Genomic DNA, 17,123 nt, shown 5'->3' with positions numbered 1-17,123 from the left:
CGGGTGAATGGGTGCCAATCACAGACATCCACAAAAGATGAGAATAAGAGTATTTAATCTGTACAAACACACAAATCCTCACAGTTTAAAGTGGATGTCTCTGACAAGATTCTGCAAGAATATGCTACCCTCTTGTGGTCAGGTTGAAAACTATACATGATAAATGTTGGTGTTAAATGAATAGGAGAGGGAAAGATGGACTGTTACAGAACTCTCTCTCTCTCTCTCTCTCTCTCTCTCTCTCTCTCTCTCTCTCTCTATCTATCTTCTTTGCACTCTTTTGACTGAAAGCTGAGTTTTGCACCTCTCCTCACATCTCCCCAGGTGCCAGGCTGTGCTCTCACCTTTACTAATGCTGCCGCTTCACAGATCATACAGTACACGATGCTCTTCAGTTCCTGATGTGTTGCCTGGAAACTCACCATAGCAGCTGACCACAAAGCTCTCTGATCAAAGGTTTTTTTGTTAACCATTTTGCCGCAGTAGCTGTGAAGTTACTGTGTATAAGGCAGCAGTCTGTATGTAAAGATTATGTTGATTTCTGACTTCTAAATCAAGGGGTGGTCCCTACATTATCTTGTTCTCATGATTGATCATGATCAACAAACGTTGATCTGGATGAATTGTGAATAAATAGCACTCCCTCCCCTCAACAGCTGCTGCCAAAGACCCTTTAATCAAGTCATTAACTTCTCAGAGCACAATTTTTCAGAAAATGTAAAATATAGTCAATGTTTGCAGTGTGACCAGTAGATGGAGCTGTGCTGCCACAGATAGAAGTCTTTCTCATTGCTAAAGTCTGCCAGTTTGTTGTTCCAGCTTAATTTAACCTCTGACAAAGTGAGACTATCGTTGACCCTCACAGCCATCATCAATAATGACCTCAGAGCAGAGAAGAAAATGTCCAGGCCCCAACCAAAACATGGGTGTAACAGATAATACTAACAACAAGAAGCTATTACTGATCCCACCCGCTCAAGAGAGAAGGAGAAAAGAAAAAGAAAAAGATACATACAATAGCCAACCAACAGTTTACATTAGTCACAATGATATACCATGACCATGCCATCAAGATGGACCTGTTAAGTATCATGTTGAGTTGTAAAATGATCCAGTCAGCTATTTGTTATCTATTTTCATAGAGGTTATGACCTGTGCACATTTTTCATGTTCACATGTTTGGAATCACATAGCAACTGAGCCTCCAACAGTCCACAACAAGCAGGGACACAGCGGTCTTAGTCCCAGTCTTATCAGCCTTTCCTCTTTTGGCTCTGCGCTGGTTAGCGTCCAAGTTAAACCTTTTTTTGTTTTCTTTCTGTCCTCCACAATTCCCTTAATGAGTCTCACAGCACAAACGTTATTGCTCTGATAGTTTTAGACGGTTCAGTCCTGAGACAGACACATGTGTAAATGACTAAAAAGAGATACATGTTGGTGATTATTCACATAAATATATCATCAAAGCATTTGCTGTAGCCCTCTCTCGCCATCATTCCTGTCTGAGTCCTTCTTCCCTCTTGCATTCCCTCAGCTTGGCAGACCACTTTGTTCCTCTATAAGGACATTTTCTAACCAGTGCCTAATTTCCCAGTGATAAAATGAACTGCTCTTTGGATGTTCCCATTGCTCTCCATGGTTGTGGGGAAAATATTTATGTTGAACCCAGTGTTGCTGCTGACATGCTCCCAGTCACTGAGGGAAGAAATCCAGCAGAGGGGCCACTCTTTCCAACTCATTAATAGTGGATGTAGTTTGTATATCTCGTTTATGCTTAGCTGATGCTTTGCACAAGGTTGCATTTTAGAATAAGAATTGCTTGACATTCAGAGAAACCATGACTTCTACTGTGATAAAAAGCCTTACTTTTTCCAAGAACAGATATATATTCCATTTTTAAAGATTAAGTTGAATAAGGAGGACAGCGGATGATAAACGTGTTTGAAGTGAAGCTCTTTAACTCATGACTCTAGTACTAAATTTAGTGTCATCTACTGTAAACAGAAAGAATCAGAAACTATTTGTGCTCCCAGTTGATCCTTTGAGAATTAGTCAGCTAATATTATTGATAAATTAACTTTTGTTTTTTTTTATGTTGACACTTTTATTTATGTATTTCCACAAGAGGCTTGTATTGCTGCACCAGCAACTGGTTTGAGTGCACAGGAAAGGCTTGGGAAAGGTTGTTGGTGCTATTGCAGTAACACCTCAGCAACACGGTGTATCTTGTAAAAGGAAATTGTGTAAATCCTGTTATCTGACAATGTGATTACAAAACTTAACACATATTTTGAAACAACAAATTTCTTCTTTGCCTGCTGTCTTAGTAGAGATTTATTTTGTAATAATCCTGTCATCAATTAGTCTGGTTCCCATACTTCATATGTGCATGATGAATGCTGTTAATATGCCTTAATCTAATGACAAACAGCCCACTGTGTAGCAGTAAAATTATGGGATGCTATAGAAATTATATCCTAGCTGGAAAATATCTCAAGCTTAAGTTAAAACACTACAGTCACTCTGTCTTAGTTTAGGGCTCCTTTTTTTGTTGCCATATATTGAAGGTGTGTGAAGGATAGCAACAGCATATGTTGGTAATATACAGCATATGAAACAACAGCAAATAATAATATCCCTTTACATATATTATGGAATTAATTTAATCCTGTTCTCACTAAATTACTGATGAATATATCCTATAGCAAAGATATACTGTATATCATTGCCAAGCAGGAACAGATATTGTGCGCTGTGTAATGACACTAATAATAATAACAGAACTCACTCATTATTAGGTTGTCACATATAAAGAATATAAGAAACAATTATGCTTGTTTCCTTTCGTATTGTTTGTTATTAGCCTATTATTTTAAGGTGCCATGAGGTTACAAACTTAAATATAAAAAGGACATACTGAAAATACAGTGAATATCAGTTTATTTAGGTGAAGAGTGAGTTTTTGTTACAGGAGGAAAAATAAAAAAAACTCTGCGACCGAACATTTGCCAGGTCCCCATCGTGTAGTCTCGGCCCCCCCTTCAGCCTCCCCTCCGTATTATTGAAATGGGCGGTCTGGAAAGAGTTTAAGCGGATCCTGCGGTGTTTTGTGTGCGTGTGTGTGTGTGTGTGTGTGTGGTGAGAGAGTGAGAGAGAGAGAGAGAGAGAGAGAGAGAGAGAGAGACGGCGCTTCCTGATGCTCAAGTGTTGTGACCGGGACAGACCGTTATTGTCACAGTGTGCGGGTCCAATACAACCGTCAGAGCATTTTGCGGGGATAAAAGCAAAACACGAAGACATCCAGCCGAGATGGGGAAGGTGGAAGGAGGAATGAAATGCGTGAAATACCTTTTGTTCGTGTTCAACTTTATATTCTGGGTAAGTGCATGCTCGGCGTTGTGCTTGTGTGGCGATGGGATGCGAAGTTGAGCGTAAATGAACGCGTAGCAAGTGCAGCGGAGCGGACTACTCACTCCACACAGCCGACTTTCACAACCCACGTGTTATTTTTAGTAATGATGCTGAGATTGTTTACGGTTCTTGCATTCATCCTCTTGTCGGATCTCTTGTGTGCTTTATTTAGTTGCCGTCCGGCGTGGGGTTTACTCTGTGCGTGGCGCGGAAAGGGTGACAGTCAGAGAGGCTTTTTAGTTTTTGGCTCATCGGGCTCAAATCAGATTTTCCACAGAGGAAAAACCCGCCCCCTTTTTCCCGGGGAAGCCTGTTTTTGAAAGGAAGGACTGAATGAAAAGACAGAGAGCGAGGGAGAGAGAGAGAGAGATTGAAAGACAACATGGAAAACAAACTCAGCAGTTGGCTCCGTGCGCCACAGCTTCATTAACAAACGGCGCAGAGCTGATTGATAAAGTGAAGTTACACCCACCCTGGTGCCCCAACTGCCTCCACTTATACATTTTTAAAAAGCAGCACTTGGGCACTCAGAAGGAGACACAAGAGAGTCACTTTACCCAAGACAAACTTTCAGGTGGATGTGAAAGGTGTGTGTATGTCTGTGTATGTCTGTGTGTGTATGTGTCCTGCACACATGCTTTGCAAACAATCCTTGTTAAATTCCATTCACAATGCATGTTATAAATGAACACACTAATTTCAAGTCTGCAAGAAGTTGGTGGATCATTTTTTTTTTTTTTTTTGTGTGTGTGTGTGTATAAGCAAACTTTGGCTTATGTGTGCCACCATTCTCACTCCTCAAAGGGGACGTTCCTTTGTGTGAGTTGAGAGAGAGAGAGAGAGAGAGAGAGAGAGAGATTTTCCAACAAGCATCTGTGGAGTGGATCAGGCGCTGAGTGCAGCGTGAATGGATCCATTGTGACAGCGGGACAATAGCATAACTTCAGTCTGCTGCTCCTGCCTGGCTAAACAGCAGAGCCTGCTGGAGCCCTAAACAAGGTGGCCCCACCGGTCCCACCATTAAGTTGTTCTATCTCCACTTCCCCACATCCAGGATGGGTGTGGCTGTAGCTGAAATCTCATTTTGAATACAACTGAGTGTGGACACATGAAGAGAGAGAGAGAGAGAGAGAGAGAGAGAGAGAGAGGGGTGAAGATGAGAGAGGTGACAGACAGGTGGAGAGAGAGGAAAATAGAGAAATGAAGACAGCAAATGTGACAGGAGAGAAAAGGGTCATTGGGAGATTGAGAGGGATATTCATGTGCGTGTGCGCGCTCACATGGTAATAGAGGGACAGTTGGCCTGAACTTGACCCAGATAAAGATAGGAAATAGATCAGTATGAGGATAACGGGTTATTCTGTGAATCTGTGCTGTCTGTGCGCGTTACAAGTCATACTGAACCAGAAACGCCTAAACAAACGCTCCTCCACTTTTTGGTGACTCAAAGCATGCATGTTATGCAAATTTCCTGCACTGCTACAAATGAACAGTTCATAATCAGCCCCCTGTTGATGGTAGAGTGAGAGATGATGAGTGTGTGTGATGAAAGTGGGTGGAGGAGGGGCAGATAGTTTTCCCTTCAAAATCCGAGTGGACAGTAGAGCAGAGACACGCTCTTCTGTTGGACAGGTTGTGAATGTAGTCAACACATGTGAGACATACTGACACTCATACACTTTAAACACCTTTTTCTTTTTTTTTGTACCTGAATGATGAAAAGTGTCATATACACTTAGTTCATAACCGTCCTCATCTGACAAACATGGTCATCAATCAATACTTACAAAGTGGCTCTGTGTTTATAAACCTCTCTGACTTCATGTCACAGCATCGTGATGTAGTGAGATTCTTGAAGGGCTCCATTACTAAACTGTCATTAATATAATGCAGGCCAAGCTTTTGTATATATTACATTGATAGCTGCAAATGCAACAGCTTGCAACAGAGCTTCAATACCTTGCTGGCTTGTCTGGCCTGTGCTTGTGTGCTATACTTCACTGACTGCCGTATTTAGTCAAAAATTAAGCCTGTAAGGTAAACAGTGTGGGGCAAACATTGCTTCATAGTGACCCAGAGCGTCTTTCCCACAGCTATTCCTCCAGTCTACTTCCTTATCATCAAAAACATCTGATATAACACATGAAAAATAATTACCTTAATAGTTAGTTAGTTAGTAGTGCATGTCCAATAGAAAACAATGTCTTCGTCCATTTTTAAAGCTTTTTGTCTTGAAAACCAGTGTTTTTTCTCCATTTGCTATCAAACTAACAATAAATGCCACGTGTATTTCTTTTTTTGCTAGTTTAAATCCCTTCTTTAGGAGCATGATATGGCATCCTGCACTATAGTTGCCATTAAATGGTAAAAAAAAAAGATTGTACTAATATAACTATACCTTTCAACTATAGTGTAAGTGATGATTTACAAATGATTCCACTTAATTGGGTTATCCTCACTAAAACTTAAAGAGCACAGGAGAGAAAAGGTGCAGAATAAAGAGGGAGAACAAAACAAGTGAAAAAACTACATGCATATTTACAAACTACTGGCACATTTCCATGCAATAATTTCTATAAATATCACTTCAGTCATAAAATACGAAGATTTCAATCACAAACATTCACCGGTTTGAACAAGATGGCAATTTTATATATGTTACATGTCTTGGTTAGAAAACGTAATGGCAGGGCCAAAAGCTTTTGACATCACAAAACATTCAATTCTGTTGTCCAAATGAAACATAGTTGTTTTTTCTAATAAAGGAATTGCATGGCCAGCATCTTGTCCATATATTTTATTATTTATTTTTTTTATGCTGAAATTGCTGCACTGTTGTGTTTTTTTTACATTTAGGTAAAATTGGTTCAAAATGAAATCATGTTTTTTTGTGTTTATAGTGAGGGTAGGAGATTATATCATATAAACACTGTTTTTATCTGTTATTGTTATCTTGAATAATTCCATATGAGGGGCTGTATGGCTTTGAAAGTGTTGGCAAAACTAATTTCATAATTTTTGAAGATTCCTGGTAACATGCACTTCAAAAATCAATATTGACACTAAATATTGCTCAAGCCCTACAAACACGCTCATCTGTGTTGTTGAGGTCTGTGTGTGCCGCTACGCTCCCCCACCCTCGCCCTATGTGGCATTGTACAATGGGATTTACTCCACCCATAATTATCTCACTCCTATTTACACTTTCCTTCTGTCCATCATTTTTAATGTGCGCTTACATCGGTTTTCCCAAACAAATGCCAGGCAAAAGACTATTTCTGACAAGCTCAAATCCCTCACCAATTACTGCTGGAGAAGTAATTTACAGTTCTTTTGTTTTCATATATTACTTTTGTTTTAATTTAAAATTAAGTCATTTTTTTCCCTTTAAAATAAGGTCTAACATAAAAAGTGGATAATGCCACAGACCACAGCCCTGTGTCGGTTCAGCCCCTGTTCTCATGGAAATTCCCCTCACAAAAACACAATTTAACTACACTGTTAAAAAAGTAAGCCTTACACTGTAAAAGAACCTCAATAAAGCTTCGACAGAGAGCTTTCCATCCCTGTCTAGAAATTTCCAGACATACAAACTATCATCTGAGATGTTAGGAAAGAAAGAGGACACAGGGGAACTCTGCTATTCTCACTTTTATCTCAATAAAATGCTTCTATAGTCTGAAGAAAAAAAGATGATGGGTCCTCTAAGCACTTGTTCTCTCTTTTCCTTTTCTTTCAATTCCTCTTTCATTGTGTCTGTCTGCTTCCCCCTATTGTGTGCCAAAGCGTATAGTCACAGGGAGACAGTGGGTCTTTGTCCTTTGGCTTTGGGTGAGGTTGGGAGGGAGCGGGCGGGATGAGGTGGAGTAGAGGAGGGGGATTCGTGGAGATAAATCAAGGGACTGGGGGGGGTGTAGATTGGGGAGGTAGTGGCGTAGATTGGGGAGGTAGTGGCGTTGGGTAAAGGGAGGGGTGTGTCTGGTGTCAGATGGGGTAATGATGGCAGACAAAGTGGTGGGGGGTAAAGCAGGGAGGTATGTAAGTAGTGAGGTTAATGGGACCTTTGGGATAGTCAGGCTCATGAGTGCCAGGGTTGAGATTGTACTTAGCACATCAGCTACTGACTGCAATGTTAGATGAACCCCCCCTGCTCTAAATTCCTTTCAGTGCGGTATCCATCTATGTATCTGGTTTGGAAAAGGCTTTCAAATGTAGCCGTAATAGTAATGAGGTTTGGCTGAGCTCTAGGTTCTTTTGTGAAACAAGCACCTGCGCCTCCATATAGCATTGACACAATCTAGCTTGGGACAATACCAGCTCTTAGCTCTGTGTGTATATCCACATGATTCAGTGGGCAGCAGTCCTCACCTCACACCTCCAACAACACCATCAGCACCATCAGGTGTTCCGACAAATACCAGTGTTAAATAGATCCAGAGCCCCTCTCCACACTAATCCAGCTTGGGTCAGTAAGTCTACACATCTACAGCCTTCACTTCAGTGTGCTTTATCACTTTGGACCTGCTAATCCTAAAACCCCAAGAGTTCAGCTGTCCCATACATCACCACGCATGACACTAAATCCTCAGTTTGGGAGGAAGCCGGCTTCCCAACACCTGTCCTATTCTGATGCTTTATAACTGAGCTGCTGGCTATACTTCAGACCAACACCATAAAATATAACCTGTGGACCTGGAGTGGAGGAAGAGAGGAGTGTAGACAGTGAGGGCGAGGATGAGATACAGGAGGATGAAAGAGGTGAAACCAGAGAATTTGCAGAACCAGACAAAGACAGAGGAGATTTGGTAAACAGGAAGTCACCGAGTAAAATTAAGGTAGAGATCTGTTACAGATTTGTTTTCGCTTGAACTTGGCAACAGGGTTTGTTTCTCTCTCACTTAACAGAGCTTGAGGACATAGAAACAAACAGTCGCACAAACACTGGTCTACCTACATTCTGAGATCTAGGACACAGAGAGACCATGTGACGAGCACTCCAAATTACTCTCCATTTAGACAAATCATTTTATTTCTCTGTGCACATACACACTGCTCAGATGGTTTTTAGACTGGATTATCCTCAGGGGGCACTGGCTCAGGAATCATTAAAACCTCTCCGTATTGATCTGTCAGCTGATCACCCACCACAGTCTCTGGCCTTGAGAGCATCTCAGATCTCAGGGGGAAAAAAAGGTCTTCTGATCATGTAGAGAATAAAAGTTTTTCGCTGTAGTCAGTTCACCCCAAAGCAGACGAGGAGTAATGCCGGCGGTACGATTTCAGTCGATGTATACTGATGGTGGTTTAGATGAAGGAAAATATGAGCAACATGTAACCACATTTCCAAACAAACAGGAGAGCCTGTTAAAGCTCAAGGTGCCACACTGCTGCCCACAGCCAAGCGGGTCATTTTCTCCCTACTGAGAAGCCAGAAATCACGGGGTGTTTCAAAGTTACGTAAGTTAAATTCTGCTGGGATCTATTAGTTTAGAACACTTAGATGATTCACCCATGATGCAAACAGATATTATATATATATATTGTTTTGACATCAGCCAAACTAACTACTAAATAATACTTCTGTTGCATAAGTGCAAAGGGTGGAGGGCCAGAGTGGAAACTCCACAGCAACATTTTCTTTATTTATGTGGAAAATCACATTTAGGGAGACCAAAAGAACAAGCCCCCTGAAGGCCTGAAAAACACGCACTTCCACTGTTGTGCTTTAGATGAAAAGAGCATTGTGTTTGGGATGAATACTCAAACCAATGTTGTCAGATCTAAAAACCAGGATATAAATGATAAGAAAACCATGTTTCATTATAAATATACGAAACAAAAAATAATTGATTTTCTACTTTATAGCCATTGACTGTATATTTCAAAATAATGATCGTCTGTAACCATATGACATTTAATGATTATTATATCTATAACCAGAGGGGGTGAAAGGAGCATGAGGGAGTCAGGGAATACAGTTGTTTTTTATTAGGGTTCGGTTACAATTAAAGCCTACATATGAGTGTCGACAGAGCATGACTGTGGACCACTTGTCTACAGAGGTCCTTTATTTGGTAGAGTTTTCTGTGCATTTTTTCCTGAAATTTTTCAGCATCCCAGATCAAGCACCCGATGGGTAGACCGTGTTCCGATGAGAGGAGACCGACTCTGTGTTTGCAACAGTGATGCTTGGTTCTCAAATACAGTCAGTTTCTTTTTATGGGTGGATTAAAACCATATTATCGTCACTATCTTGTTGCTGCTCTTTTACATTCCCCCAGACACAAATTAAAATTAAAGCTGCAAGCAGCGATGATCGGGTCAGGGTGCGTCAGGGATTGCTGCAGTCGTCTCATGCATGTCATGTGTAAACCAAACTGTGAGAATTTACTGTGAATCAGATCATGATTGCCACACACGCCTTACTTCCTGTTTCCAGTAGGGGGCGTTATAACTGTGACTGAATATTGGCACCTAGATCAGGGCAGGACTCTTATCACACATGGGAAGTTTGGTGCAAGTATAATGACGTTATGACATCTTCCTGTTTCACAGCGATAGCCACGGACAAAAAATGTTTGATCATTTTTCATCATCATGGTCTTCTGATTGCACCGAGCAAATCTAAAGACAATCTGATAAATTCACTGGGAAGAGTTTGTTGAAGTACAACATGTCCAAATCGCCAAAAATGGCTACTAAATCCAAAATGGCCGACTTCCTGTTGGGTTTGGGGCAATAGGTCCAACTTTTTTGATAGTCTGGATACACGTGTGAACCAATTTTTTTACATGTCGGTTGTGGGTATATTGGGGGCTGTACCGTTAAATTTTATAAAAATCCTTTTGGAAGAAAAATAATTCCTTGAATTTCAATAGGGTCCTTGCAGCGGTTGCTGCTCAGGCCCTAAAGATGCACTATTGTATAATAGTGTATAGTGTATAAAAAAAAACTGTGTGTTGATTAATTTTTCTTTCATTATTTTTTTCTATGTGTAGCATGAAGGAACTCACTTAAATTTTGTTTCAACCTTGTGTTGTACAATGATAGATACATTTCCTTGATCCTTGGTTGTTTCTTCTGAAATAACTAGTCATACGTAGCTAAAGCTAATTACAAGTCTTCATGTCCTCTCTCTCTCTGCAGTTGATGGGATCCTTTGTTCTGGCAGTCGGACTGTGGCTGCGCTTTGACCCAGAAACTGTCTCTCTGCTCAATGGTGATAAGGCGCCAGACACGTTCTTCATTGGTGAGTACTGCAGCACGCCTCGGCTAATTTCCACAGCCACGTAGGTGTGCAACAATACGCTGTATCACACTCAACACATGACCATTGATTCAATACATATATTGAACGATTCCCCGCAGGTAGGTGCTGTTGTGGTTGCAAGAAATGTTTGCACGTTTGTGTCCCTCTAAGAGGGTCAAGGAAAGTTCAGCTATTTCAGCACTTAGATTTATATGCTGACTCATAATAAATGCAAATGTATGCACATTATCCTTATTGTTCTAGTGACACCATTGTGTCTTTTCAAATCAAATAATACATTTTGCAAATTCTGACATTCCTCAGTAGTCTATAGAATGTATCGCCTATTATGATAATCTAGTAATGTAATATAATATTCGCTGCGCACATTAGTACCACATACATATGAAAAAGTCATATTACTCTCATCCCTGCCATTCTCTGTCTGGAGAGGAGCTTTAAAATTGTTAATCTGCATGTTTCAGTACAACCCCCATTGCTTGTAAATAAATGTCTGTCTCTATGTTAGAGTGGATGCCTACCACAGGCTTCCCTCCAGGCACAGACACACACAAATACACACTCCACAAACACATATAAAAGCCCACACATTTGCAGAAATGGGAAAAAAAGTGCTTTAATGCAAGTCATTCTTTCTCTGGGTGTGAATGTGTGAGTGTGTGAGTGTCATAATTTGATGGATGTCCCAATACCAAGTTTGCCACACACAGAGAAACGTCTTTTTTTTTTTTTATTAAGCATGTGTGCTTCGTTCACACCGGAGATGAGTATGAATAACAGGAAATGCTGCTGTACATAGAGCATACATGCACAAGGGAAACCAGCAGCCGCTCACCACCTATTAGTAAGTCGCCCCCAGTCCAGATAGAACGGGAGAGAACACTGAGTGTGGGGACCGTAAAATAGGCATATGGGAGAGGACAATCATAGAAACAGATGGGGATCCAAGATTTGAAGGAAAAACAAAATGGGACGTGAAATGAATGGGAAAGAGGAGGAGAGAGGTGTTTAGCTGTCCCATTTAAGACTAACCTTCTGCTACTCTCTGCCCACAACAATCAGTGTGGCACTTATGATAATGTCAGTTATTTAACAATCTCCAGACTAAACTATTCTCCTTCTGATTGCTACTTTATTTGCTTATCTGAAGCCTGTTTAGGACGTATACGGTTGTGTAATAGTAGACAAATGTTGCAAGGCGCTATTTTCTTACAAAAGCCTATAATACCGTAAAGGTATTTCATATCTTCTGCCTCTGTTTGTGTGTGTATGAGTGTCTGTGTGTCAGATGTCCATGTGGTTTGACTGAGGACTGGTGGCTTTGGTCAGGTCCTCTGGGAGTATAACGCTACACATGGCTTTGACAGTGAGAGCAATGTCCCCACAGACACAGCTGAGAGCGCTCAACAGTTGCTATGCCTCGTTCCCATGGCATCAAGCCCACACAAAACATCTCTTTTCTTCGTACGCTGAAATGAAGTATTATTAGAAAATAAAAATAACTTCAGACTAAAGTGCTAAAGGAAAAACCAGCATAGTGTTCTACCTGAAATCAATTACAGAATCAGCGCCTGTTTTACTTAATAATCGCAGCGGTATCACTTCTCAGCAGTTCAAAGCTGATCAGCATGCTAACTGATCCTTTGACTCCTTAAGCTGCCAATTAAACAAAAGAAAGGACACACCCAACTCAATTATTGTATCACATCAAGTCTTTTTGTTGAAACACGGGGATCCTATGAACTTCCTCTCTCGTTCCCCCCCTGAGCCCACATCACCTGGGGGCTAATACATCCTCTCTTACCCCATTCTCTGCAGAGGTGTCGCGTAGCAACAGACCCCACCTGTACATGTGCACTGGTGGAACCAATCTGTTGTTGAATTCCTTCCTAATGAGAGGGTTAATGTGAGATCACAGGATCTAAGAGGAAATTAAGCATCCCACTCAGAGCCCCCCCCCCGAATCAAGCTCTTGCTAAGAAGGCTTTTTACAAGCCATCTCATACAAGGACACTATTAAAGGCACAATAAAAGCGGGACCACCCCTTAGAAAAGGGATCTGACGAAGCACTGATCGCTTTGCTGCCATTTGCTCAGCTGACCACAGAAATAGTACAGTCTGAAATGTTAATGCCACTGTCTGAGCTCTGTTTGGCAACCTAGTGTGTGACTGTTTCAACTTACATTCCAAGCTCTATGCTGCCCCCTGCTGTAAATTAAAATTGCCAGATGAACTAGCTGGGGGAAGTTGAGCATGTTACTGTAATAGAGATGTAGTGGGGAATCAAACCACATAAGCACGGTGAATGCACATTTTTTGCACCTTTTTTGGTTGATTTATCTTCATTATTTTGATTACTAGAATATATCACAGTAAAGGGTATCCAGATGGTTGTTTGACTAAAGGTCTAATTTACCTGCCTTTTTGTTTTTTACCATTCCTGCATGTAAGTGATAACTTTCTTCTTCCCTGTTCCTCCAGGTGTGTATATCCTGATAGGAGCTGGCAGTCTGGTGATGTTGGTTGGTTTCTTTGGCTGCTGTGGAGCTGTTCGGGAATCTCAATGCCTGCTGGGTTCAGTGAGTATAAATGCATACAAACACAAAAGTAAAACATTTACATATATAGACATATATTTCACCTGTATCCTATTTACAAGAACCGTACATTCATTGTCATTTGTGGATTTTTTTGCAGTTCTTTGCCTGTCTGTTGATCATCTTTGGCGCTGAGGTGGCAGCAGGGGTCTTTGGATTCATAAACAAAGACAAGGTACATTTGTTGTTTTACAGCTTGATTTGTGCAATGAGAGTGCAATGAGTGTGATGACTCACTTGTCTTCTCTCACGCAGATTATCGAAGACGTTCAGAACTTCTACACAACAACCTACAATGAAAACAACAACGGCACATTGATCATCTCATACCAGAAAGTAGTAAGTAAAAACTTAAATGTAGCTCACTTGGTAAAACGCACGCCCCATGTAGGCTGTAGGCATGTCGTCCAACCTCTCTCTATCTTTCCTGTCTATCATCACCTGTCCTGAAAGCAAAATATTTCATGTTCCTAATGTAGAAGAATTTGCATATTAAAGCTATTTGTTTTATGTTTCCATCATATCATGTTTTTCTTCCCACTTTCAGCTGAACTGTTGTGGAACCATAGCAAGCCCCTGTCCTGATCCCAAACCTGATACCAAGGTAAGATCTGTCACCAGCTCCAGACTCAGGGCGGAAATTAAATTCTGCTCCTTTGTTGTCTAATGAATGAGTCATGTTGCCACACAAATCATCATGGTTCACTACAACTTGATGCTTCTTGACTCCTCTTATCTTGGGTCTGCAGGACTGTGAGACAGGCATCAAGGACTTCTTCAATGGTAAACTCTACATCATTGGGTACGTTGGCATCGGCATTGCTGGAGTCATGGTGAGTCAAGATCTGAGAAGAGTTGAAAATACACACTTTTTTGTGAGAGAGGATTATTTTATTAAAAATCTTTTTTCCTCTCAACAGATCATTGGGATGATCTTCAGTATGGTGCTCTGCTGTGCCATTCGCAACAGCAGAGAAGTCATCTAAGCTGGACCCTTGTCCTCTACCCCTCACCGCTCCTGTACCCAGCCCCAAAAGACTGTATAGCCTTCAGATCAAATGTCTGCCCACCATTCATCCAGGGACCCAGGAAATAAACTGTGTTCGAAAAGTTCCTTTAAACTATGGTGCTCGACCCAGCTCTCCTGGCCTGATCTTCCACTATTTTCTCAGAATTTTTATATATTTATTTGCGGTCACAAGCAAAGTAGCAAACTCTAGCTTTCATAACATTCTCATAAAACTTAAACCATTCACATATCCAGCAGGAACAGTATGATTTCTGATGTTGACCTGACAATCTGTCAAATAGTTGTTGTTTTTTTCCTCCTGGCCTTTTGGCTACCACTACAAATTTTAACCTGCATACTCTCGCAGAAGTGTCAATGCTTTTTCACACAGCCTTGACACTGACCCCTTGGCTGTGGGAAACTGTAGCCCGAGAGAGCAATCTGAGGTGAAAGCAGCTGAGTTTGCTTATCTGTGCACACACACACAAATGTGCACAGACACACAAGCACAGCAATGTTGTGTTACGTGAGACCACAGCCATAGGAAAGGTTGTCTGGAAACTCATAGGGGATCCTGATTGGTGGAATGAGAGTGGGATGTCAAGAGAGGGAATGGCCAGTGAATATTTCGAGAATCATGCAGCCTGAGCGCTCTTGCTCATATACACATATAGTATAAACTGTACAATCAACAAAGATTGCTCTCTACGAAAATAGTCTGCAGTTATCTTTAAGGACTAATTCATCAGTTTGGGGAATATGCTTATTAACTGTCTTGCAGAGAGTCAGATGAGACGATTGACAGCACTCTCATGTCTGTACGGTAAATATGACAGAGATTGGAAACAGGGGAAACAGCTAGCCTAGTTCTGTTCACAGGAAACAGCTGGGTGCTTGAGAGTGGTATCAATATTCTCATCTAATTCTTATCAGGAAAAAGATATGTTTCCCAAAATGTCTAACTATTCCTGTAAGCAACTATACCAGTGGTTTGCACGTTTTTATCTTTAGTCATACTTTTGCTGATGTGTAAGAAATAAAAAGAAGAGTTTTCTACTGAACAGATTTGAATAGAAACGCTTCTTGGAGCTGCTGGATAAACACATCCAAAAATCTACAACTGTACAGCCTGCATTTGACAATGGTCAGCAAAAATGTTGAGTATACATGCTTTGTAGTTAGGGAGCTAAAACATACTGGTATGGCACTGCAAAAAAAAAGTTTGTCAGAAAGTAAAAGTTCCTCTTCTGTTTAAGTGACCAGGTGATATAAATACCACTTTATAACCTTTCCTTGTTCATTTATGCTCTCTTACGTAACAGTACCCTTGAGTCTCTGTTGACGGCATGTCAAGAAGATCATGTGGAGATGTTTACAGGCTAAACATACACCAGCCAGTCATCGAGAATAGGCTAGGAGAAAGCCAGGCCTTTGACCTCATCCCGTTTCCATCTTGTTTCCCCTCTGTGCCTTAAAAGTACACCACCCACAACAAAACCAAAACTGAGAACCAGCCCCTGTATCCCCCTCACCTCATCAGCCTCAGCAGATAAGAGGATTGAGAAGATATGCCCACCATCAAATCACTTCCCTTTATTCAGGTTAAATCAGGCCACTGTTCATCCTGTAGTGTTTAGGTGTCAGGACTCCAGTATGTAAATATGTGTGAGTTTTCTTCTAGTTGTACATGATTTGTGGCTGATGTGTTACTATATAACATGCTGTGTGTAGACAGAGGCTTGTAGTAGTTGTACAGTGTCGTAGTCTTGACAATGTTTGCAATAGTCAAAGCAAATCCACACCAGTAAAGCAGCTTCTTAACGTGCCTTTCTTTGATAACAAGCTATTTTTGAACAACAGGCTGTCTGAACGTAGCAGAAGATCGTAGCAAAACTGTACATATGTTTGTAGAGTTGGACTGCAATTAATTGTCACACACATTCGACGAGTAGCACATATGGCTCGACTTGCCATTATTGTCTTGTTGTGTTTTAAAGTGTTGCACTTGCAGCTTGTGTCGTCTCTGCCAAGAGAGCTGAAGTAGGGAAGGCAACAGTTTTTTTGCCAACTATTTCAAAAGCTTCTTGGTACTAAAAAAATCTGTTCTGAGGACTTAATATAATGATTTTTCTGTTTGTTATGTCCAAATGATCAAGCCATTTAGCCCTGCTTTCAGTTTTTTTTCTTTCATTTTACATTTCAGTGTAATGAGACACAAGTGAGGAGACAACAAAAGCTTACTTACCACTTCAGGCTGTTGAGATGCCAGTAGGCAGTGTTTACTCTGAGGAGTGAGGTGACACAACAGAGTCAGACTGTCACTTCAGAGGCTCTGCTGAGTTAAAAAAGGATGAACTAGGGACAGTGTAGTGTAACTCAGTACACAAAGCTGTTGCTGTGCTGTTATATTTGTTTGAGCAAATCTGGAGACGTAGTACTGTACACGTAAAAAGACGCTGTGTACACAGTCGAGCCTTTCGTAGTTGACTGTGTGTTAATTTATTTTAATACCATTCCAGGCTTCTCAGGAAGGTAGGTGTTTGAAGTTTAATAAAGCTTTTAAAGTTTTAAACAGTTTCCTGTGTCGTATTTCATCACAGATGTTTTCATGTTTTATCTATATTATCAGTTTCTAATTATTTCCTTATGATGGGTAATGTTTCACAAAAACGGACACAAGAAGAACAGATTAGTAATAAATACAGTCATGTGACAGCATACTAAATGGCCACTTCCGACAGCCTTTGCCAAGTAGTTTACTGGGTTACTGATTAAAAAAACAAACAGGTCTTTTTATATCGATATATGTTCCAGATTTAATATTTTTGCATATAC

General features: G+C 40.8%; 1 protein-coding gene across 1 annotated transcript; it reads left to right on the top strand.

The window, feature by feature from the left end:
* The first annotated feature begins 3,159 nt into the window (after positions 1-3,159).
* LOC127377936 (tetraspanin-2-like) lies at positions 3,160-16,860 on the top strand. The gene is made up of 8 exons (XM_051426275.1): positions 3,160-3,378; positions 10,558-10,660; positions 13,164-13,261; positions 13,380-13,454; positions 13,535-13,618; positions 13,827-13,883; positions 14,029-14,112; positions 14,200-16,860. The coding sequence occupies exons 1-8, from the start codon at positions 3,310-3,312 to the stop codon at positions 14,263-14,265; spliced, it is 636 nt and encodes a 211-aa protein (XP_051282235.1). The 5' UTR covers positions 3,160-3,309; the 3' UTR covers positions 14,266-16,860.
* The last annotated feature ends 263 nt before the right edge of the window (positions 16,861-17,123 follow it).

The sequence above is a fragment of the Dicentrarchus labrax genome, unplaced genomic scaffold, assembly GCF_905237075.1.
Source record: "Dicentrarchus labrax unplaced genomic scaffold, dlabrax2021, whole genome shotgun sequence".
Classification (NCBI taxonomy): domain Eukaryota; kingdom Metazoa; phylum Chordata; class Actinopteri; family Moronidae; genus Dicentrarchus; species Dicentrarchus labrax.
Note: the sequence above shows the minus strand (reverse complement) of the source record. Positions and strands in the feature narration are given on the sequence as shown.